Source organism: Panthera onca, chromosome C1 (genome assembly GCF_046562875.1).
Source record: "Panthera onca isolate mPanOnc1 chromosome C1, mPanOnc1 haplotype 2, whole genome shotgun sequence".
Lineage (NCBI taxonomy): Eukaryota > Metazoa > Chordata > Mammalia > Carnivora > Felidae > Panthera > Panthera onca.
In genome coordinates this window covers 55,053,808-55,076,277 of record NC_138346.1, presented here as the reverse complement: position 1 = coordinate 55,076,277, position 22,470 = coordinate 55,053,808, and the positions used below count along the sequence as shown (strand labels likewise).

Sequence of the window (22,470 nt, the reverse complement as noted above, 5' to 3'; positions counted from 1 at the left end):
GAAGACAAGCAATACTGGAGTCATTAGTAGATGAAGTGAAAATTTCTCCACAAAGAGAGAAGAATTAAGATTTCAAATTTTCTTAATTTCTAAAATAATATCATCACCTTGAATTCTGAAGACAGTCTTAGACGAAGCAGTTCCTATACTATTTTCTGCTTTACAGGTGTACTCTCCACTGTCGTTAATGTTCACTTTGTTAAAAACAAGCGTGGCCACATTGTTTGTAAAATAGGTCCTGTATTCAGGAGTTGGCCGTAACTTGGTGTCTCCTTTGTACCAAGACACTGTAATTTCTGGTGTCCCAGCAACTTGGCATTGTAAAGAAACTGAATCTCCAACGGATGCCTCCAGAGGCTCCAGTTCCGTAACAAAATAAGGTGGTTCTAAAGAACAAAGGATTGCAATCAGCGACTGGAATTAAAGAAAACCAAACAGACCCATGCTTTGTGTTACCTCAATGCCAATTAGTAAAAGAGAGAATAAGACAACACACCTAATGTTGATACCAAAGCTTTGCAAACATCCTTCCCTGCCTCATTTTCAATTTCGCAGGAGTACTGTCCCGCGTCTCTTTTTGTGCTGTTCAGGATTTCTAGGATGCAAGTTTTCTCTGTTGTGACTATGCTGCATTTTTCAGATGGAGTTATGTCAAAACCATCCTTTTTCCAGGTAACTGAAATTGGAAGGGTTCCAGTATAGGTGCTCTCCAGAATTATGGACTTCCCTGGTTCCACAGACTGATCGCTTAACCTCTTCACAAACGTAGCTGGTTCTGGTGAGTGACAAAGCATAGCAATCAAACACAGTAAAAGCACAAAGATGTCAATGTATAAAGAGTAGGAAGAGAAATGCACTTGAGCAAACCTTTTACAAAGAGGCGAGTAGTGCAGGATGTTTGGCCAGCACTGTTAGAAACCACACAAGTATACTCCCCACTCTGAGAGATGTCCACATTAAATAATTCCAGTTCTGCCACAGTGTCTTCAAAATAGATGTTGCACTGGTCTCCTCTCACCAGTTCCCTGGCACCTCTGAACCAGCCCACCTTGAACGGAGGGGATCCTCTAATAACACTTGTGAAGGTGACGTTTTTGCCTGGTAGTATCTCCACAGGTTCAGGTTCCTTCACAAAAGATGGTGGTTCTACATAGACATGGAGGACAGTGAAAAGAGCCTATAAGCTTCTAAGCTGCAACTTTGAATCAAAGACAAAGAGCACTTTTGAATGTGTGTCAGATGCATGCCTGGATGTGCACCCAGAGAGGAATCTGTAAGAAACGGTTTGCATCTATAACACTGACCTTGTACGGCCAACACGGCACGACACTCATCAGACCCAGCGGCATTCGCAGCCACGCATGTGTAATTGCCCATATCTGAGGAATCCAGAGAATTCAGCTGCAGGGTGCAGACATTATCTGAAAATGTGGTTTGGTACTTTGCTCCACTGACAATCTTAGTTCTCTCATGAAACCAGGCAACAGAGATAGGTGATGAGCCAGCTACTTTGCACTCCAAGATGCACGAAGTACCCAGCACCCCGGCGGTATCTCTCAGTCTTCGTGTGAAAGAGGGAGGGACCATTCGGTCTGTGTGAAGAAAGGCAAGAGACTCATCAGGATTTGAAAGAGCAGAAGAGACTTGAGAGAAGGAAACCGGTGAAAGGAATTCACACATGCAACATGGGGAACGGATCGGAACTAACCTGAAACATCAACCACAGCCGTACAGCTGCTTTTTCCAACATTATTTTGCACCTGGAAAGTGTATGTGCCTGCGTCTTGCCTTTCAACAGAGAGAATCTTTAAGGAAGAGATTCTGTTGTAGAAGCTAAATTTGTGTTTTTGGCTGCTGGTCAACAGCTTTCCGTCCTTGTACCATTCAACTGAGAGTTCGGGAGTGCCAGCCACCTTACACTCCAGAGTGCACGTTTCTCCCACGGTCACCGTCATTGGTCCTGCCTTCTCAACAATGACTGCAGGCTCTGAAATAAAACGTGACAGCCGTCTGTCAAATTCCATTACCTTAACCATGCCTCTACTCTCAAATTCACTCACATTGTTTCTTCCAGTGGTGTGGTTATGTTAGGCTCTCTCTCTAGACCTCAAAATGTGATTCCACAATTACGTGCTATCATGAAATTATGGGAATTATTAAGAAATGTTCTTGTGCACTAGTTGATTTCCAAAACAATTCAGACAATACACATTGGGCAATGTGTATTCATTTGCATTTGACCCTCTTTAGAGCAAAGGATTCATGTTATGAATTGATATTCCTGCTTTATTTTTTTTAAGGTTCTAGAGCCAGTTTTTTTTTTTTTTTTCAAAGTTGTCATCCAAACAATTGCTAAATTGTTCAAAGATGCAAGTGGAAGTCTTTCCTATCAAACTTTGATCTTGGGAGTTCTTGTGAGTTTTAACAACCAGTACTTTGGAACCAAAATTTCTTTGTTGCATATGCTGGCTCCCAACAGTTTTCATGCTTAAGCAAAAGAGAGTCATGATTGCATCTGCTAATCCATCAAGAAAAGTAGTAGGTAAATAATCAAACAGATAGCTAATTTTTGTCAGGATCACAGAAATAGGAAAGAGTGTTTAAAAGATCAATTAGGGGAAAAAAAAGAAGAAGAAAAAGAAGAAGAAGGTCGATTAGGTCCTTTCTCTTAAACCTTTCAAATAAGAAAGTATTAGTATCATTCTAGAAGAAATTCAGAACAAGAGATTCTACCAGTGACTCTCAGTAAGTCTTCTCAGTGTTTGGCCCCACCTTCTATCAGGGGACCATCATACTATATTGTACCAACCTAAAACAGTGAGCGTGGCCATGTTTTCCCTCATTCCACCATCATTCTTGATTTGGCAGATATACTTCCCAGCATTAGCTGGTTCTGCTTTTGCAAACTGCAGAGTTGCAACATTTTCTACAAATGTAATTCTGATGTTTTCACTTTCTCTGATCACTTCTTCCTTCTCTTTAAGCCACTGGACAGAAATAGGCTGGGCTCCTTCTATGGATGCTTGTAACTCAGCAGGCTCGCCAGCCACAACGGTGAGGCTGTTCAGTTTGGAGACAAATCTTGGTGGTTCTGAACAGGGAAAGATGGGTGGAGACTGTTGAGAACATTGTCCAGACAATGGAAGAGAGAGAGAGGAAATAAGTGTTGGGCACATTCCTGCCATTTCCACCATGCGCAGGAAATATACTTACCTTTCAATTTGACAATACAAATGCAAGTATCACTTCCCACTTCATTCCGTGCCTTGCAGTGGTATTCACCAATGTCTGAGGTTTCAACATTGAGAACGTGAATACTTGCATGGAAATTTTTGGAGGCAATCTTGTATTTCTTGCTACTTCGCAGTTGCCGCTTGTCTTTGTACCATATCACCTCAAATGGCGGTGTTCCCGAAAGTTCACACTCAAGACTAACTTCAGTATTTTTAAGGGTTTCTACTACAGGCGGGAAGCTGCTAAAAACAGGTGGTTCTGTAAAAAACAAGAATTTCTAATGAATTGGGCTATTTAATTCCATAGAATATATTTATTTCTTTGTTTTTAAGTTGGAAGAAAGAGTCAAGATACTGTAATGGGCAACGTTAGCCTTTGTAAAATCACTCCGCTTCCTTGGGAGAGAGCTCAGACTAGACCCCCTAGATGTCTTTCCAAAACAGCTCAACTTCTATCTACCTTACCTTACTAATTTATCTTGGACTATAAGGATTGATGCAAAAGTTGTAAAACAAAAACCAAACCCAAGTACCTTAATTAAGATGATTTGCATGAGGTATGGAATCCTGACTTCAGGGCTGAAATTTTTTGTATATGCTCTATAACTAAGATACTTAGAAGCCACCATGATATCTGTGATCTAATCTTCCATGTCAACAAATGTTATTGAAATAATTGCCTCACACCATGACAGACTTGGACTTTGTGATAAAAATATTGGAAAATGGCTGCAGATAACTAGTACTAAGAGTATAGTGATATAATTTAAAAAAAAATAGGAACCAATTCTAGAGAGAGAGAAAAATATATAATTTTCCTCTTTTAAATGTAGGGTTAAACCCATATTGCTTGTACCATATATATATGGAGTAAAATATTGCTTGTTATTTTTATTTAAAAATTTTTTTAATGTTTATTCATTGTTGAGAGGCAGAGAGAGACAGAGTGTGAGTGGGTGATGGGCAGAGAGAGAGGGAGACACAGAATCCGAAGCAGGCTCCAGGCTCTGAGTTGTCAGCACAGAGCCTGACACGGGGCTCAAAATCACAGACGGTGAGATCATGACCTGAGCTGAAGTGGGACACTTAACCGACTGAGCCACCCAGGAGCCACTAAATATTATTTGTTATTAATGATAAAGATTATCATGAGGATGATGATCCATTCATAAGGTTATTGAAGGCAAAAATTAATTTTAAAATGCCTACTTTTTTTTTGGTATGTTTGTGAAACATCTAATTTGAATTGCTTGGCTAATGTGTTGAGGTGATCAGAATTATGGCACTGGAATAACATGAAAAATATCCCAGAATGATTGGCTACGTGTAAGCAAATCTTAAGAAGAAATAACATCTGAAAAGGGAAGTAATATTAGTTTGGGAAAAGAGTCTATGATCTTAAATGGAAGCTAAAATGACAGTGAAAGAAAAAAAGAGTTCTGCTACAGCAGGGGAGAAGAAGGTTTTTAGGTAACGAGGAACAGAAGAAAGAGATTTCTACCTTTTACGATAACCTTGGTACTACAGCTTGTGCTGCCAGCAGGATTCTGAGCCTCACAAATGAAATCCCCACCGTCCTCAGTACTGAGATTGTTCATCTGTATGACAGCCACTGAGTCAATGAAAGTCATTCTGTATTTATCACTGGCTTGGAGTTCATGTTCATTTCTGTACCACACAACTCTGATTTCTGGGGATCCGGTTATCTTGCATTCAAGTCGTGCCGAGTCACCTGCTTTCACTATCTTGGATGCGTCTAATTTCTTTACAAACTTTGGTGGTTCTAGAGAGTGAAAGAAAGAGGAGATTATGGGAAAATCGATATAAATAACAAAAGCCACATTAGGTAATATGTAGGAAAGAGGAAAAGACGAACAATGCCCGGCATAATACAGTGCACTGTTAGAGAGAGGTGTACTTTCTTGATTGGGAAGATGCATTGTACAGAAAGGAGCCAGAGGTCAGACACATAAAACAATCAAACTTGCACACCTGTCACAAGCAACATTGTAGTACAAGAGTCGCTACCAACATCATTGGTAACTTGGCAAGTATATTGTCCAGTCTTGGAAGCATCCACCGAATAGAGATTTAAGAAGGTAGTTGACCCTTCCAAGCCAATGAAACATGTAGGTCCAGAGGCAAGTTCCACATCATCTTTAAACCACTTTATTTTAAATGGTGGTGTTCCTTTCAGTACTGCTTTAAATTCTACTGTAGAATCAGGTATTGCTTGTTGTCGCTCAGGTTTCACTAGGAAGCTTGGTGGTTCTATAGATGTTAAGAGAAACATATTTAATTAGATCCCTTGTAAACTATTTTGACAGTCTTATAGACATATAAGAAAACATTTCTGAAAAGAGGTGATGACCATATATTTCTTGAACTCAATAAATATGTAGCTAAAGAAACAGAATTATTAAGACTTTTAGCTATAAAGAATACAAGGTAAGCGTGGTACATTTAAAAAGCAATCACAAAGAAGAATCAAGAAGAGGAAGAGAAGTTCTAACCTTTAACAGTTAAGATGCCACTGCACGCATCGTCTCCTGCTACATTTGAGACCCTGCATGTGTAATTTGCAGTATCTTCTAATTCCAGATTATTGACTTCCAGTGACACAGTGTTTTCATGACAGACAAGTCTGTATTTTGCACTTGTAGATATTTCTTTTCCATCCTTAAACCACTGAGCACTAATAGGAAGTGAGCCAGAAACCTTGCACTCCATACGTATAGAAGAGCCCAGAACCTTATCCATTTTGGTTAATTTTTTGGTGAATGATGGAGGAATATTTTCATCTATCCAACGCAAACAGCAAAACACATCCATCAGTATGTTGCCATTTGTTTACAAAGGGTATTAAATAGTAGAAATAAGGAAGAGAAGCCAACTAGCGCCAAAATACAAACCTAGCACTCTCAGGTAGGCGTCACAGCTGCTGCTTCCAAAGTCGTTTTCCACCTTGAAAGTATACTGACCACTGTCTTGCTTCATTACCGACTGAATCCTAAAACTGGCCACGTTATTTTCAAAACTCATCGAAAAGTATCTACTGGGCACAATTTGTTTTCCATCTTTGAGCCACTTCACTTTGAGTTCTGGTGTTCCAGCCACAACACACTCCAGCGTGACTGGGTCTTTCTCAGTAACGTCAACGGATTTAGCTTTCTCTAGGATTTGAGCAGGTTCTGCAGTGAGAATTAAAAATGCAAATTAGTTGCATTGATAATTCTACGAGAACTAAGGCGTGCTTGTGAAATTGTCCCCACAGACTAAGTTCTCAAGAGAAAGGCTTACAAACCTTGCACTAAAAGGAAAGCATAACACCTCTCAATTCCTGACTCGTTCTTGGCTTGACACGTGTATCTTCCGCTGTGCCCATTGTCCACAGCCCGGATCTGAAGTGTGGCCACATTGTTCACAAATGAAATATGAACATTATCATCTTCATTGAGAATGTGATCATCCTTTAGCCAGGTTATGGAGATGGGAGGAGCGCCCGCCACGGTACTCTGAAAGGTGGCAGAAGTTTTCAAAACAGTAGTGACATTCTCTATCTTCTTAGTGAACGACGGTGGTTCTGTGATGGAATCAGACAGTGCGAAAAGAAGAGGGATATTTGAACTTCTCCTCGTAATCATAAAATTAAAGAGCTTTACCAAATTTCTGCATGGCAGCCTGCTTCTTGTGTGTATGACTGACCTTTGAGGGAGACTCTAGTACTGCAAGAGCAGCTGCCGCCTTCATTGGATACGATGCACTGGTATTCACCAGTGTCTGAAGGGTCACATTTGGTGATATGGAGGTTAAACACAGATACTCTGCCACTCAGGGTGTACTTTTTGCTGCCTCGGATTTCCTTGTTATTCTTCAGCCACGTGACTTCAAATGGAGCGGTTCCCATCACTTCACATTCCAGCTCCACATCGCTGTCTTTCACTACTTCCACAGGCTTCAGCTCCCTGATAAAGGTGGGAGGTTCTAAGGATTCGAAAGGAAGACAGAGACTGGCTTACTCAAGGGAAGACCCAGGGCCTGGCCGGCAGCACAGCCCAAATGGAAAGGAGATCCGGTCACAAACCTTTCACTTTTAATTCAATGCTGCAGCTTGCCGTGCCTGCATCATTACGGGCTTCACAGACGTAAGTCCCGCTGTTTTCTACCCTGGCACCAGAAATTTGGAAAGTGGCTAAACCATCGATGAAGGAAATGCCATGTTTCTTAATGGCCGTTATTTCATTGCCGTCCAGATACCAAGCAACTCTGATTTCAGGAGTGCCTGTTATTTGGCATTCAAATGTTGTAGACTGTCCATTTCTCAGCACTAATACAGGGCTGGGCTTCTTAATGAATTGAGGAGGTTCTAAAGATGGGGAAAAGAGTGTGATGTTGAACATTTTTGTAAAACAAAGGCCAAAATCGCTTTCTTAAGCCTCTTCCCTCCCTCCAGGAAAAGCTAGACTAGCAAGAGAGGTGTATGCAGAGATCAGACCTTTCACAAAGAGAGTGGCTTTACTGGTTGCTGTGCCAACATCATTGCTTAGTTGACAAATGTAGGTCCCAGAGTCAGCAGCTTTGGCTGAAAAGAGCTCCAGAATGGTGGAGGTGTCATCCTTCCAGACTGAGCGAGCCGCTCCCGAGTGCAACTCTTTGTTATCTTTAAACCACTTTATTGTCATGGGTGCAGTACCACCCACAAGAGCCTTTAACTGAACCCTTGCATTGGGGTTGACATCTTGTGACTGTGGCTTTTCCATGAAGTAAGGGGGTTCTGGGATGAAAGAAAAAGGAGTAAAAAGAGAAAGGCAGGTTTATTTTGGAATGGAGCAATAAGGGTGACAATTAAGAAATGAGAGAGCAAGAAGTTGTTGATAAGTGGAGATAAAAAATGCCAACCTTTGACTGTAAGATGGCCACTGCACTGGTTGTGTCCTGCCTTATTAGTGGCAGAACAAGTATATGTCCCACTGTCTGAACCTTCCAGCTGAGTGATTTCCAAGAAGGCAGTGTTGTCATGAAAAGAGAATTTGTATTTCTCACTAGCTGATATTTCTTGGTCGTCTTTGAACCATTGGATGCTTATGGGATGGGACCCAGCCACTATACACTCCAGGTCAATGAAAGACCCTTTAATGCTGTCCATTTTCTTCAGCTTTTTGGTGAATGAGGGAGGTATGATAAGATCTATGTGATGAAAAAGCAGAAAACAACAAGAAAAGTTAGGTCAACCCAGCAATCTGCATTTTCTCTGAGACTGTAAGATGTGGAGGAGCACAGGATACCCCGTTTCAATACCAACCTAATACATTAATGCTAGCTTTGCAGCTGCTTCTGCCAACATCATTCTGGACCTCAAAAGTGTATTCTCCACTATCTCTCTTTTCTGTAGAAATAATCTTCAGCACAGAGACTGTGTCACTGACGCTGATTTTGTATTTTTGGCCCAGGGTCAGCTCTTGGCCATCTTTAAACCATCTGGCTGTAATCTCCTTGGTCCCTGAAAATTTAACCTGCAAAGTGGCTGGGTCTCCTTGGGTGACATCTATAGACACAGCCTCCTCGGTGATTGTTGCAGGTTCTGTAGAAAACAAAGGGATAGGTGTGGGTTGTGAATCACTCTGCTAAAAGGCTTACATCTGCATTAGTTCCTAAAACCCATGGCAAACTTTCTGAACCGACCTTTAACTGAGAGCAATGCAGAACATCTTTGTATTCCTGCATCATTTTTGGCCTGACAGACATATTTCCCATCATGCTTGACTTCAATGCCACTGAGGTACAGACTAGCCACGTTGTTCTCAAAGGTCATTCTTATATTATTGTCTTCGGTGATTTCATCGTTGTCTTTTAACCAAGTCACCGTGATTGGCAAGGAGCCCTTCAGAGTGGCCTGGAAGGCAGCCGTGCCTCCTCGAAGGGAGCTGGTACTCTCGATCTTCTTTACAAAGGTTGGAGGTTCTAATAGAAGAATAATTCTCAATCAATGTCAGCTTTACACCAAAACTAGATTTTTTTTTCTAAAGAAGAGTTGATTCTGCAGAAGAGCCAGTGCATCATTTGAACTGACACTAACCTCTTAAAGTCACCCGGGCACTGCAGGTGCTGCTGCCCACCTCATTGGTCACCCGACACTGGTATTCACCAGCATCTGCAGCTACAAACTTGAGGATCTGCAGGCTAACCAGCCGGTCCTGAACCAAGGTTTTATACTTCCTACCACTTCGCAGCGTTGTGTTGTCTTTGAACCAAGTGATCTCAAAGGGAGGTGTGCCTGCCACCTCGGCGAGCAACATGACATCGTATTCCTTCAACACCTCAATTGGCTTAAATTCCTTGGTAAAGTAAGGTGACTCTACAGAAGAGGAATTATTTTGAGTTAGTGAGGGAGGAATCTATGCTATGGGCCACAACTTTGGTAAACCAAGGGGCAAGGTGGACACAAACCTTTGACTATTAAAATGCTACCACAGTGGTCACTGCCAGCCTCATTTTGAGCCTCACACATATATTCACCGCTGTCTTCGATGGCAACGTCTGTAAGTCTTAGGACCGCAGTGGACTCCACAAAAGACATTTTGTGTTTGCTGCTCTCCTTAATTTCTCTATCATTTGCAAACCATGTTATTTTAATTGGAGGGGTACCAGTTACTTTGCAGGCCAGCTGGGTGGCATCTCCCTTCTTTAACAACTGTGATGGCTCTAACTTTTCAACAAACATGGCCGGTTCTGTGGAAGGAAGGAAGTTATGAAGAGAAATGAGGAAGAGGAAAGAACCTAGAACGATGGTAGCACAAAGATGTCAAGAAAACAATGCAGACCTTTTACAAATAAGTTTGCACTGCACTCCACGTTTCCGGCGACGTTGCTGACTTTACAGGTATATGTGCCCGAATCGGAGGTTTTTACTGCATAGAGTTCCAGGGAACTTTCTAAAGCTTCTTTGGTAATATAGCAGCTCCCACCAGAAACAAGCTCTTTGTCACCCTTAAACCATCTGATTTTGAGAGGAGTGGACCCTTGGAAGGTGCTCTTCAGGCAGACTGCTGAGCCAGGCAGAACATCCTTTGATGCAGGTTTAATTACAAAACTGGGTGGTTCTAAAGAAGGGGCAGAAGAAAGAATTTCTAAGAGTTAAGAGGCATGATCTAAGGGAAGAAGTCTTAACTGGAACATCGTCTACATTAGAATGAAATGCAAAGTGTCCAGCCAACCTTGCACAATCAGGGCTCCGCTGCTGTCTTTGCTTCCCACGGAATTTGTGGCTCGACAGGTGAAATTGCCTGCATCGTTCATGTCTACTCTGCTGATCTCCAGAGAGGCCGTGCCTTCCACAAACGCTATTCTGTACTTGTCAGAAGAAGCTATTTCTCTACCATCCTTAAACCAGGACACCCTCATTGGGAGGGAGCCAGCGATTTTGCAGTCCAGCCTGCAGGTACTGCTAACAACGCTATCCATGTTGCGCAGGGGTTTGGTAAAAAATGGAGCGATGTCTCTATCTGTTCGTGGCACAAGAAGAAAAGAAAGATGAGCATGGAAAAGGGCTCGGTGGTTTCATTTTTGCTCATTTGTTGGGTTTCAAGGGAACTCGTGGCACAGGTTTCTGAAGATACTAACCTAATACAGTGAATGTTGTTTCACAGGAGCTGCTGCCCACTTCGTTGGAAATCTCAAATGTGTATTGGCCACTGTCATGCAGTTCAGCTGAATAAAATTTGAGTTGGGCCACATTGTTTTTAAAACTTATTCGATACTTTTTACTAGCAACCAAAGGTCTCCCATCTTTGTACCATTTGGGCTTGAGTTCTGGGGTGCCTGTGACCGTGTACTCCAGTGTGGCTGGGTCTCCTGCCGTCACCTGGATCAGTTCTGCTCTCTCAACGATTTTGGCAGGTTCTACAATGGTATTAAATGGTTAGCATGCCGAAAAGTGCATTAAGGTTTCGCTTTAAATGGAAATATTGACTCTAAGTAAAAATGTTCCTACACGAACCTTTAACTATTAATTCCCCAACAGATGTTTGGCTTCCGGCTTCATTTTCAGCCAGGCATGTGTATTTGCCACCCAAACTAATCTGAACATCAGGGATTATCAGGACCGCAACACCATTAGAAAAGCTCATTTTGATTTTTCCATCTTCTTTAATGATCTCCTGTCCTTTCATCCATACAACAGAAATGGGTTCTGACCCTCTCACGGCAGCTTGTAAGGTAACAGTTTGACCTGCTAGTGCAGTAAAATCATCTACTTTCTTTACAAAGGTTGGTGGTTCTAGTTAAAGAAAGAGAACAGACAAAACTTATCAATTCCCAAGCACTTTCAACACCATATACATCTAAGTGTTTTAATCTAGATTACATTTATCTTGCCAATATTGCTATCCCATGGTGTTGGCCAATTAGAAGAATATATTGAAATTTAAGAAGAATGACAACTCCATCCAAGAGAAAGAAGCATAGAAGACACACGGTTACCAGCTGACAAAATGATTATAGGAGATTATTCCATAATCCACTTTTGTTATCTGAGATTAAATGTTTACAGTGATCTCAGAATAAAGACTGGATGAAGGTCACTGGCTTTGTCCCCAAGGTCCCAGGTTAAACCAAAGGTGAAACATATTTTCAAAGATTAGGAGGAGAGAAGGCACCAGCTTTCCTTCCATGGGTTAGGAAAGCTACCTTGACAATTTATTAAAGAGACATCATTATGTTTAAGCACTGACCTTTTAACAAATGTGTTGCAACGCAGCCACACTTCCCAACTTCATTAGCAACGACACATTCATAGTCACCCACGTCTGCACTATTGAAAGAAAATATCTCCAGGAACACAAGAGACTTCTGAGAAAACAACCTGTACTTTTTACTACTCCGAATTTGCTTCTTATCTTTGAACCAGCTAATTTCAAATGGTCCAGTGCCTGAGACTTCACACTGAAGAAGGGCATTCGTTCCTCTCACTATATCTGCAGGCTCAAGAGTTTTGATGAAAGAAGGAGGCTCTACAAAAGCACGAAAGCATCGTATAAGTAACGGGTTACCAGCAATTAAAAAGAAAATCTTGTCTCAGAAACACAAAGGACTCTGAGTAAACAAACCTTTGATAACTATTTCGGCACTGCAGCTGTCACTGCCAACATCATTCACCGCTTCACAAGAGTAATTGCCACTGTCTTCAACTTTCACATCCGTAATATCAAGCACAGCCTCAGAATTGACAAAAGACATTCGAATAGTGTTACTCTCATTAAGTTCTTTGTTATTTTTAAACCAAGTAACCTGGATCACAGGTGAGCCTTTCAGCTTGCAATGGAGGCGTGCTGATTCACCTGGGAGCATTAAATAAGAGGGATCCACCTTCTTCACAAAGGATGGTGGCTCTACAGGAAGTTAACAAAAAAGAAAAAGGAAAGAGATCTGAAGCATAAACTCCACAAAAGAAAAGTAGACATATTACAACCAAAAGACACAACACACATAAAATATCTCGATGAAAGTTCTGTAAAGGTTATGGTGCACTCAATAGCTCTCCCTGTTTCCATGATTATAAAACACTTTCCCAGGCTCTCAATTAAAAAACAAACAAACAAACAAACAAGCAAACACAAAACAAGCAAACTCAACTTACACAAAATACAATTTTATAAAAGAAGACAGTCAAGAGTCGCCTAGACACTCGACGTTCTTAGAAGAAATTTTAAGCAAGCTTTGTTAATGGCAGACAGCTTTAAAAGAACAAAGTGATTTCCAAAGAAGATTGAAAACATAAAATCAAACAATGCCAGGATTTCCCCAAACCAAAACAATTTCTTGGATGAAATTATTTTAATAATAAAATGTAGGGGCTGCATTGTTTGCCAAAGATTTTCTACAGCGGCATCCTTAAAGAGAAGGAAGCGAAAGATGATATTCATGCATTTCTTACCTCTGATAGTCACTGTGGCTGAAGAGGAGCTGCTCCCAGCCTCATTGGAAGCTGTACAGACATAGGTTCCTGAATCTTTTAGTTTGGCCAGAGGGATCTCAAGCGATGCTATTTTATCTTCAAAATAGATCTTATAATCTTTCCCAGGGGGAAGTTTTTGCCCATCTTTGTTCCATGTTACTGTAACTTTTCTGTCTTCGTCTACTTGGCACTCAAGGCGGATCTTCTTATTGATAGCTGATTGCACAGGCTCCAATTCTTTAATGAAACGCGGCTTGTCGATTATGATTAACTCAGCTTGGCAGATGTCAGCTCCAAACTTGTTAGAAGCTTTACAAGAATAAACTCCTCTATCTTGAACTGTAAGATTTGAGAGTTCTAAAATGTGTTTGTTTTCTGCATCTGAAATCTTGCGGTTAGGGGAAGGTGATAGTGCAGCGCCGTCTTTCTGCCAAATGGTTTCAATCACGGGGGTCCCTAACACTGTGCAGAGGAACTTGGCTGTCTTACCCACAAAAGTTGTAATGGACTTAGGTCTGGAGTAAAAGCTTGGTGGATATGCCTCTGCAAAAGAAATTTTTTCAACGTTACATTTTGTCTCCATGGAAGCTCTTGTTGTAACTTAACATTCTAAGAAAGGGAGGAGATGAGTTCTATATTTAGATAGACATGAGACATTGTTTAAGATAGGATAATAAGATGAAAAGATCTGTCCAAGGAAAGGGATGAGTGAGTCCTTTATACAGGAGCGAGACAACACTTTATGTCTCTATTAAAGGAAAGAACAACTGTTGCTTTATCTAGCAGCAACATCAACTTAATACAGTTAAAAGATTTGTCCACTTTAGTAGTTGATTAGTTGTCTGAATTATTTGATAGGTAATTCAGCTGATACTTTAATTCTGTAAATTAGAAGACTGTGTAAGAAGATAAAGAAAATGCACTTGACTCTTCTGAAGAGTAGGGACATTCATTAAGTGATAAGAAGATCAAGTTAGTGTTGTGAAGTCTCTCTAACCTTCATGTCAACCATCAGCAACTCCTTAAATGGCCCAACTTTGAATTCATCCCCTAAATCATTTCAAACTTGTAAAAATATTTACACCAGTAATTTCCCATTTTCATTCTGCACTTTGAAGGAAGCCTTTCCAATTAAGAAAAAAATCTCTTCCTTCTTTTGCTCTTGTTATTTGAAAGTTCAGGTATCAGTCCTGTTACTGAACTGGCCTAATTTGGGAGAAGAGGTTTTCAAAAGTGTCCTTAAGAATACTGCCATTAGTTGGTTGCATGGAGACTCTTTGATCACAAAGTGAAACCAATAGATGGGTTATCAGGGATCTGGGTTTCAGATTTTCTGATATGTAAAAGAGTTGCAGAGGTGAGGAAGCTACAGGGAACCCTGACTTTTCCAAGTCAAAGAGATGTGCTGTTTTTGCCTTTCCCCTTCATGCTTCTGTTGGAAAAGACCTGGGACTGTCCCTCCCAGATATTTAATGCATAGCTTCTGTCAAAAACACAGGTAATTGCTACCTAGACCCTAAGCCATAGGTTTTTTTTTTGTTTTGTTTTGTTTTAATGTTCATTTGTTTATTTTAAGGAAGAGATAGAGAGCAAGCAGGGGAGAGGCAGAGAGAGAGGGAGAGAATCCCAAGCAGCTCCGTGCTGTCAGCACAGAGCCCAACATGGGGCTCGAGTTCATGAACCTTGAGATCATGACCTGAGCCAAAACCAAGAGTCAGATGCTTAACCAACTAAGCCACCCAGGCACTCCTCTAAGCCATAGTTTATAGTCATACTTTCCCTTGGAAGGAGAAAGCAAAAGAGAAAGACAGAGACAAAGAAAAGGAAAATGCTATACATTTTCTTTCTTTCTTCTTTAATCTTTCTTTTCTTTCTTTCTTTCTTTCTTTCTTTCTTTTTCTTTCACTAATGAGGGAATTCAAACACTCAATGAGCATTAACTACTCAAAAGTTATGCTGTTGGTCAATTAGGAAACTGAGAACAGAATATTTATATAGTTGCCCTTATTTTTAAATTAATAATAAAGCCTAGGGTGAGAATCCTAGTTTGTAGTCCTGTATTTTTATTAGGATTTAACTTTCATCTTATGATTTGGATTTTTTCAGTTTGTAATTCTGTTCTTAACTGGTTAACTGGTTCCAAATGATTAAATACATTGGGAATTTATTTTTTAGTGGCACCAAAGTGTCCTGAAATTTTTCATATTAAGTGCCACACCAGGCCATGAGGAGTTATCCGAGGCATTTCCACAAAGCTAGTCATTTTTTAAAATAGAATGAACAAAACAACACCCTAAACCAAGCTTTCAGGTGCCACTGGTCACTTGATTCCTTGATGTTGTTTTCAAAATAATGTATTTTTATTTTTTCTTTAGTTGCTCTTAGAAATATGACTCTAAATCATGATTTCTTGTCCCCCTATAGACTCTGCAGTACCAAGCCACTGTATTATAACATGTCTATTGGTCTCTCCAGTTGGTAGGACATCCTGCACCTGTATAAAGAACAAAACAGGCAATGGTATGAAATGGGACAAGCACCTCGATGTATGTCATTTACCTGTCACAGTTAGGGTGGCCGTACAGCTGACACTGCCGTACTCGTTGGAAGCTTTGCAGGTGTATTCGCCACAGTCAACAACCTGGGTTCTCAGGATTTCCAGGCTGGAGACGTAATTTGAAGATCGGATAGAACACTTGTCACTTTCATAAATTTCTCGGCCAGCTTTAAACCACTGGAAGCGGACATTGGGGGCAGTGTGGATCTCACAGGTGAATTTGGCCAGGTGGCCCAGAGCTACCTCCAGGGGCTCGATTCTTCTCCTGATCACTGGGGCGGCTGCAAAGGGAAGCAGAGTCCATTAGCATGCCTCCTTAACAGGAACACCAGTTTTCTTCTAACTTCTGTTGCTGTTAATGAAGGAAAACAGTTGAATTTGATGAGATGGATTGCAGCAGTTTAAGACAAGTGACTGGAACGTGAGAACAATCATTGAAGGTAAAAGAAGACAATAAGTAGCTTTTAACATCTTCAATCATTACTCTGCAGTGAATTGTGAAAAAAATGATTAAAAGGTGATGCTATGAGCTTACATGCATACCAACATGATGTACTCTAAATATACCATGCTGGCTAGGTACACTGTGAATAGCATTTCATAATGTGATATACTAAATACAGTGATGAAGTGAAAACAGCATCAAAAAAGAAGTAAAAATACGAAACACAAATGGACAATTAATCATGGTTATTTTGAGTTTAGGGATTAGACTGGCAATTTCAGAGGAGCTAGGTGTTCACTGACAGCTTTTATTGCATATTATTAAAGTATTCTGAAGTAAATATAAACTAAAAAAACCTGTTGGTATTATCAAACATATGAAAATACGTTTTATTTTAAAAATAAATAGCAACATGGAGATGATGATGTACTACCCTGTAAGGCAGTCAGGAAAAAGGAGAAGAATTAATAACCATGATTATGTCTGTGATGTCATTCTTACTCTATACAAATTGCATCCTGGCAGAGGCAGGTAAGTGAAAACTCAGTGATGAAAACTAAAACATTACGATTCAGTGATTGTTAGAGCGCGACCCACTTCATTCTTAAAAATCCAACCTCTTTTGACCACAGTGAGTTTTGCAGAAGTTGCTGTGTGTCCATGTTCATTCAAGGCCTCACAGGTATATGTTCCTTGATGTTCTTCTGTATTTACTTTGTCGATTACTAGCATGTATGTATTTTGATCTTGTAAACACTTGAACTTTTCATCTGAACACACCAGTTTGCCCTCATAATACCAATTCACCTCTTTGGCATTTGTTATGGATGACGTGAGGTTGACAGGGTCACCTTCCTCCATAGTAGTGTCCACCAAGGGCGTGTGTATGACAGGACCATGTTCTTGGACTAAGCTACCCTCATCTTCCTGTACCTCTTCGATGCCAACCTCCCTGGTACCACTTCTGGGGGACTTTCCTTTTTCCTCTGATTGGTCTGGTGTCTCATCAGGGATAGCAACTGAAGCAACCTCATCAGGGACAGGTGTGGTATCTTCAACTTTGATCTGACTTTCCACATGGAAACAGCTGACCTCTTCCACAGAGACGAGATATTTAGATTCGACTTCGGGTTCTCTGATTGTTTCGACCTTCTGTGAAACTGAAAAAGGACCCATTTCTCCTTGCAAGCCTGTTTTGCCTCCTTTCTGGATTCTGGGATCCTCAGCTGTTAAGATGTTTATTTCCTCACATATAATAGAGCACAAAGCATCCTTAAGTTCCGTTCTCAAGTTAGCCATTTGAGGATCAATGCCTTCAATAGCAATGGTTAATTCTTCCGTTAGCGACTTCACCGAGGTAATAAGGTAGGTGCACATAATGTGTTTGGGCTCTTGGGTGAAGTTTATGGCCTTGATCTCCACCCTTTCAATGTTTCTTAACCATTCAGAGAAAAGACTCAGTTGCTCACTGGCCACTGCTGCTTGCAAAGCCCTGCGGATCTGAGTTTTGAGGTTTAATCGTTCTTCTTCTGGAATTCCAGAAAGCAAACTTTCCTTAGAAAGAGCGTCACTTACCTGCACCTCTTGCACACCATTTATCACCATGGGCTCTTTTTTACACTCACTGGTTTGGTTCAGGGGCGCTGCCAGGTTGTCAGAGTGCTCTTTGAGCAGTACCTGCTTTTCCTCACATGCTAGCGGAAACCTTAGGGACTTGCCTTCCTCAGTCCTGGCTGCAAAATCTTGCACTGCACTTTCCAGTTGATCTGTACTTTCCATCAAAATTTCACCTTCTGAGCATGTGTGTTCTGAAGGGATCTGGGGCTCACAGTTGACCTCAGAGATTGTGATGTCAAGACCCTTGAAACTTTCCATGCTGCCCTCAGCTAAGCTCTGACTCAGGATGAGAGCACTTTGTTCCTCCTGCTTTTGCAGAATCACTCTTTGCTCAGTATCCATTGCAGATACTGTCTTTTCTTTTGGTAAAAGTACTTCCTCAGCCACAGAGGTTGGATATGAATGGACTGGAGCTTCTTCGATTGAAGATGGTGGATAACTCCCTTCAGGTTCAGCTAATAACGTTTTCAGAGGCTCCACTGGTAATGAACTAATTTCCTCTATGGAGAGAGCACTTGGGAAGACTTTTTCAGTATCTGATAGGACCCCCTGTGACTCTTGCTCTTGAGGCACTAGAATATCTTCTTTGGGGAGGGTTTTCTGGGCCTGGACAATCTGCAGCTGTAAACTGGGAGACGGTTCCTTGATAGACTGAACATGAAGAGTCCCATTGATGGAAAGGAGTTCCCTGGTGCTGTCTGCATTAGGCATATTCTGCTCCAACGTGACTGTGGATTGCAGTCGTTCAGCCACTAAAGTAACTTGGCTACTCAGTTCTTTGGTTTTAATCACACGCTCATAAGAAAGCTGCTGGTTTTCTTCTGCAATTAAAGCAGCTTTCAAAACAGTATCCTTCACAAAAGCTGCAATTTCCTGCTCGGAGTCAAATGCCTCAATGGCAGGATCCTTTAACGACATCGGTGGAAAATCTTTAGTAGCCTCTGGCATGGGCTTTGCTTTACTGGGAGCATCAGTCACATCTGGGTCTTCCAGAAGCACGAGAAGCTCTGCAGCACAGGTGGACTCACCCCACCTATTCTCTGCTTTACAGACATAGAGGCCACTATCTTCCCTCTGAGGGTCATTGACAATGAGCGTCCCGGAACCATCAGGATTATGAATGATGGTGTAATAAACACTGGTGTAAAGCTGTTTGTTTTCTTTGAACCACAAGACAGTGGGTGCAGGCTCTCCAAGTACTGTGTACTCAAAGATGGCAGGGAGCCCCTGAGCACAGTGAATTGGTTTGAACTCCTTAACAAAGTAAGGAGGACAGGGACCTTCAAACTTGTCCAGAATTTCTTCCACTGGTTCTGGTTCTGTCTCTTTGTGCCCCTCTCCTTTGGAACTTATTTTTAGATAGGCACTGCATACTGTCTGTCCGTATTCATTACTGGCAATGCATGTATACTCTCCCTCATCCTCAAATTTGGTGAACAGAATGATCAGACTATGATCATTGCCATCGAAAACAAATTTGTAGTCAGCAGAAGGGATTAACATCATTCCATTGAAGAACCACTGAATTTTAGGCTTGGGAATGCCAGTGACAGTAACAGACAGTTTAGCCACATCCCCTATGCTTATTTCAACATTTGACACTTCTTTGATGAAAACTGGAACATGGCCTTCCTTTTGGGAATCAAATTTCGTTGAATGAACTGGAGGTTCAGACAAAAGTTCAAGTGTTTCCTTTCTATTAGATAATTGAAGGCCAGAGCTATTGGTTTGGAATCCTTCTTCCTCAGCAGACAGAAGAAAACTAGAAAACTCTGTATGGGGAAAAATTATTATTATTTTATTATCAGCTTTACTTAACAACAACAAAAATATAGAAGTCAAAGAATTATGTACCAGCTGATGGCCTTCTTCTGCTTTATTCCTGGAATCGCTAGCGTATCTTGAGATTTACCAAAAAGCACATTCCTAATTTTTTAACCTTAGCTCATTATATCATATTATATAATTATAGATACTGTACTAATGCAACTTTCAATCCACATCACTTGGGTTAGAGTTTACAAATTTTAAAGCTGTTTTATGAGTTCCTCTTTGTGATATAAGGTTTGAAAACCTGCTGCCTCTATATTTATAATAAAAGAATCCAGGATTATTTAAATCAATTTCTAAAACGATCCAGGATAGTTATTTACATTTAAGAATTTTCTTGAGTTCAGAATGATATCTATCTTCAAATTGAAGACCAATGATTTCCAAAATAAAACATCTATGTTTCAGTTACTGCTTATAAACTGAAGCTACTCTTAAAAATAAGAGGCTACAGAAAATACTTAATTTGAATTTGTAAGAGAACCACCTCTTTCAGTTACTAGAAATTCAGGCCTTCTTTTGCCGTGTAAATGGCCATATTATTTTAACAAAGCTTTTATAACAAGGCTTTTGTTGTCAAGAAAATGGGAGAATGAGAAATGAAAGAAAACAACTCCAACATTAAAAACTGGATTGTACTTTATTGTGTGAGAAATACCTACACACCATTATGGAACAGAAAAACAAAAAAGTGAACAACGGATATTCTTTAAACAGGATCATGGATGACAGGATGAAGGGCTTAATTTGATAACAAGGAATTCAGCTTTTCATTAAATCTGTTAGGAATGTAGAACAGCTCTGTTGTTAATTGTTTCATTACCTTCCTCCAAAGAAGTATTATTATTTTATTAATTCACTCCCTTTGCATCACATGGAATAGCCAGGCCTTAATTCCTTTCTGTTCTGGTGTGGAAGCATTAGAAGTCACGACTCTAGTGTCTGTTGGCTTTAAATGTACTGGCAAACATTATCTACAGCATGTACACTACATACTTGGTTATTTATTTTTTCAATTAGTAAGCCAGAAAACCATTGACTAATTTCATACACTAATGGTCACCACTTAACTTTACATTTAATTTGTAACGTATAACTCATGTCCACTTTCCCTTCACTTGAACTCCCAAAATACCTGGAAAGGGAATGAGTGTGAATATAGTTAAATTACCCCAATTCACTAATATGTTGAAATATTTTCAGTTGTTTTCCCTTACTTCTAATATGGTGTTTTGACCATAAAAAATACAATAAATAAAATTCAAATGTGCTCAAACATGAAAGGTATAGTTAAAAATACATGTAGTAGTAGCAGCTAATAACTATGTCTAAACTCTAGTATACATAATACAATGAATTCTTTATCCAGCATCAGGGAAATTAATATTTCAGGCATTTAAGTTATATGCCATTGACTCAGAAAAAAATTCTATTTAATTATCTACAACAATAAGTAAGACAAGACTTATTTTTCTTTATTCAGTCATTGTTATTCTGAATATCCTCAAGTTCAATGCATTTGAGACTAAAAATTGTAATGAGCAAAATCAAATTCTTCCTGTCAATTTGATAAAATGTTCTTTCCTTTCCTTTCTTTTCCTTTCCTTTCCTTTCCTTTCCTTCCCTTTCCCTTTCCTTGTCCTTTTCCCTTTCCTTCCTTCTTTCCTGAAACAGGTTTTGAACTGCCCCACCACTGTGCCAGCTATTGTCATGTTTCTCATGACCTGAATTTCTAATTTATTGAAACATCCATTTTGTAACTAGGAGTAGAATAAATCCCTAAGTCCCTAAAGGGATTGATGATGTGATATATTACATTATACCCATACTTATTACCACAGATATCGTGTGCTCACTGGTTGAAACAGAAATTATTGTTCCACAATAGTATATCTGGATGAGTTATGGTGACTCAAAACAGGTAAAACAAATGTTTTTTTTGGGGGGGGATAAGTAGGGGAGGGATATAAAGCCTGAATATATGAATTCTTATGAATATTAAATTTAAATGAAGTGTTAAATTTTTTAGAATTAAAAGCAATATGTTTAATATGATCATGGTACATAAAAGTTGCTCACTGCAGGGACAAATACAGCTGTTAGGTAACAGTGAGTAATTTAGAATTAGACGGAGGAAAGATTCACAACTTCAGTATTATATTCTGTTGTTTTTCTCATCATTTGTTGCAAAACTAAAATTTATCCTAAACTATATTAAGAAAAGTTAACCATTGGAACAACACAGAATCACAGAGTTGAACAATCACCTCTGAGGTCTTTTGGTCCAACTTCTCATTTTCAGTTAAGAAAACTGAATTCTTTAGTATTTATTACATCTAACCATAAGAAGATTCAGGTTCACAGTGATAACATAGACACATTTTTAAGGATTCTGTGAATATTAGAATTATAATTTTGAAAACAAATTCACTTTAGGAACATATATACATCTTAAATTTGAATACTTATGAATTTCCAGTTTTAAAAATGAAATTCAGTAAAAATGACAGGAAAGCTGAATATCTTATTTGTATATAATCTGAAATACAAGTTACCATATTGCTCACTACTAAAAATGTCCCCCCTTCTTTTTTCTAATTTTAAAGACTCTGAAATTGGTTTATGGTTTAAAATCTGTGTATAAATGTAATATAGTAGTTCCCGCCCCTGCCCCCACCCCCCTCACTCCAGGCCAATATCGAATGCTGTATTTCACACTTGATGCCATTTTAAAAATTGAGAAAATAGGGTATTCCCAAAAGTGGAAAGATTTTTCTTTGCATATTTTGCAAATGTCTAGATGAACTCCACCCAAAAAAGAAAGCACCATTGGTCC

General features: G+C 39.9%; 1 protein-coding gene across 1 annotated transcript in view; it reads right to left on the bottom strand.

The window, feature by feature from the left end:
- TTN (titin) overlaps positions 1-22,470 on the bottom strand; it is a 276,115-nt gene that overhangs the window by 191,781 nt on the left and 61,864 nt on the right. Inside the window, exons 46-74 of the mRNA XM_078451133.2 lie at positions 16,805-19,576; positions 15,745-16,023; positions 13,165-13,728; positions 12,338-12,619; positions 11,963-12,241; positions 11,230-11,508; positions 10,854-11,132; positions 10,448-10,735; positions 10,055-10,333; positions 9,681-9,962; positions 9,310-9,588; positions 8,916-9,194; positions 8,536-8,814; positions 8,133-8,420; positions 7,729-8,007; positions 7,318-7,599; positions 6,939-7,217; positions 6,538-6,816; positions 6,146-6,424; positions 5,747-6,034; positions 5,226-5,504; positions 4,735-5,016; positions 3,214-3,492; positions 2,810-3,091; positions 1,709-1,987; positions 1,305-1,592; positions 868-1,146; positions 497-775; positions 108-386 (exon numbers count right to left, since the gene is read on the bottom strand). Coding sequence (XP_078307259.2) covers positions 108-386; positions 497-775; positions 868-1,146; positions 1,305-1,592; positions 1,709-1,987; positions 2,810-3,091; positions 3,214-3,492; positions 4,735-5,016; positions 5,226-5,504; positions 5,747-6,034; positions 6,146-6,424; positions 6,538-6,816; positions 6,939-7,217; positions 7,318-7,599; positions 7,729-8,007; positions 8,133-8,420; positions 8,536-8,814; positions 8,916-9,194; positions 9,310-9,588; positions 9,681-9,962; positions 10,055-10,333; positions 10,448-10,735; positions 10,854-11,132; positions 11,230-11,508; positions 11,963-12,241; positions 12,338-12,619; positions 13,165-13,728; positions 15,745-16,023; positions 16,805-19,576 — 10,920 coding nt within the window. The remainder of the gene's footprint in view (positions 1-107; positions 387-496; positions 776-867; positions 1,147-1,304; positions 1,593-1,708; positions 1,988-2,809; positions 3,092-3,213; positions 3,493-4,734; positions 5,017-5,225; positions 5,505-5,746; positions 6,035-6,145; positions 6,425-6,537; positions 6,817-6,938; positions 7,218-7,317; positions 7,600-7,728; positions 8,008-8,132; positions 8,421-8,535; positions 8,815-8,915; positions 9,195-9,309; positions 9,589-9,680; positions 9,963-10,054; positions 10,334-10,447; positions 10,736-10,853; positions 11,133-11,229; positions 11,509-11,962; positions 12,242-12,337; positions 12,620-13,164; positions 13,729-15,744; positions 16,024-16,804; positions 19,577-22,470) is intronic.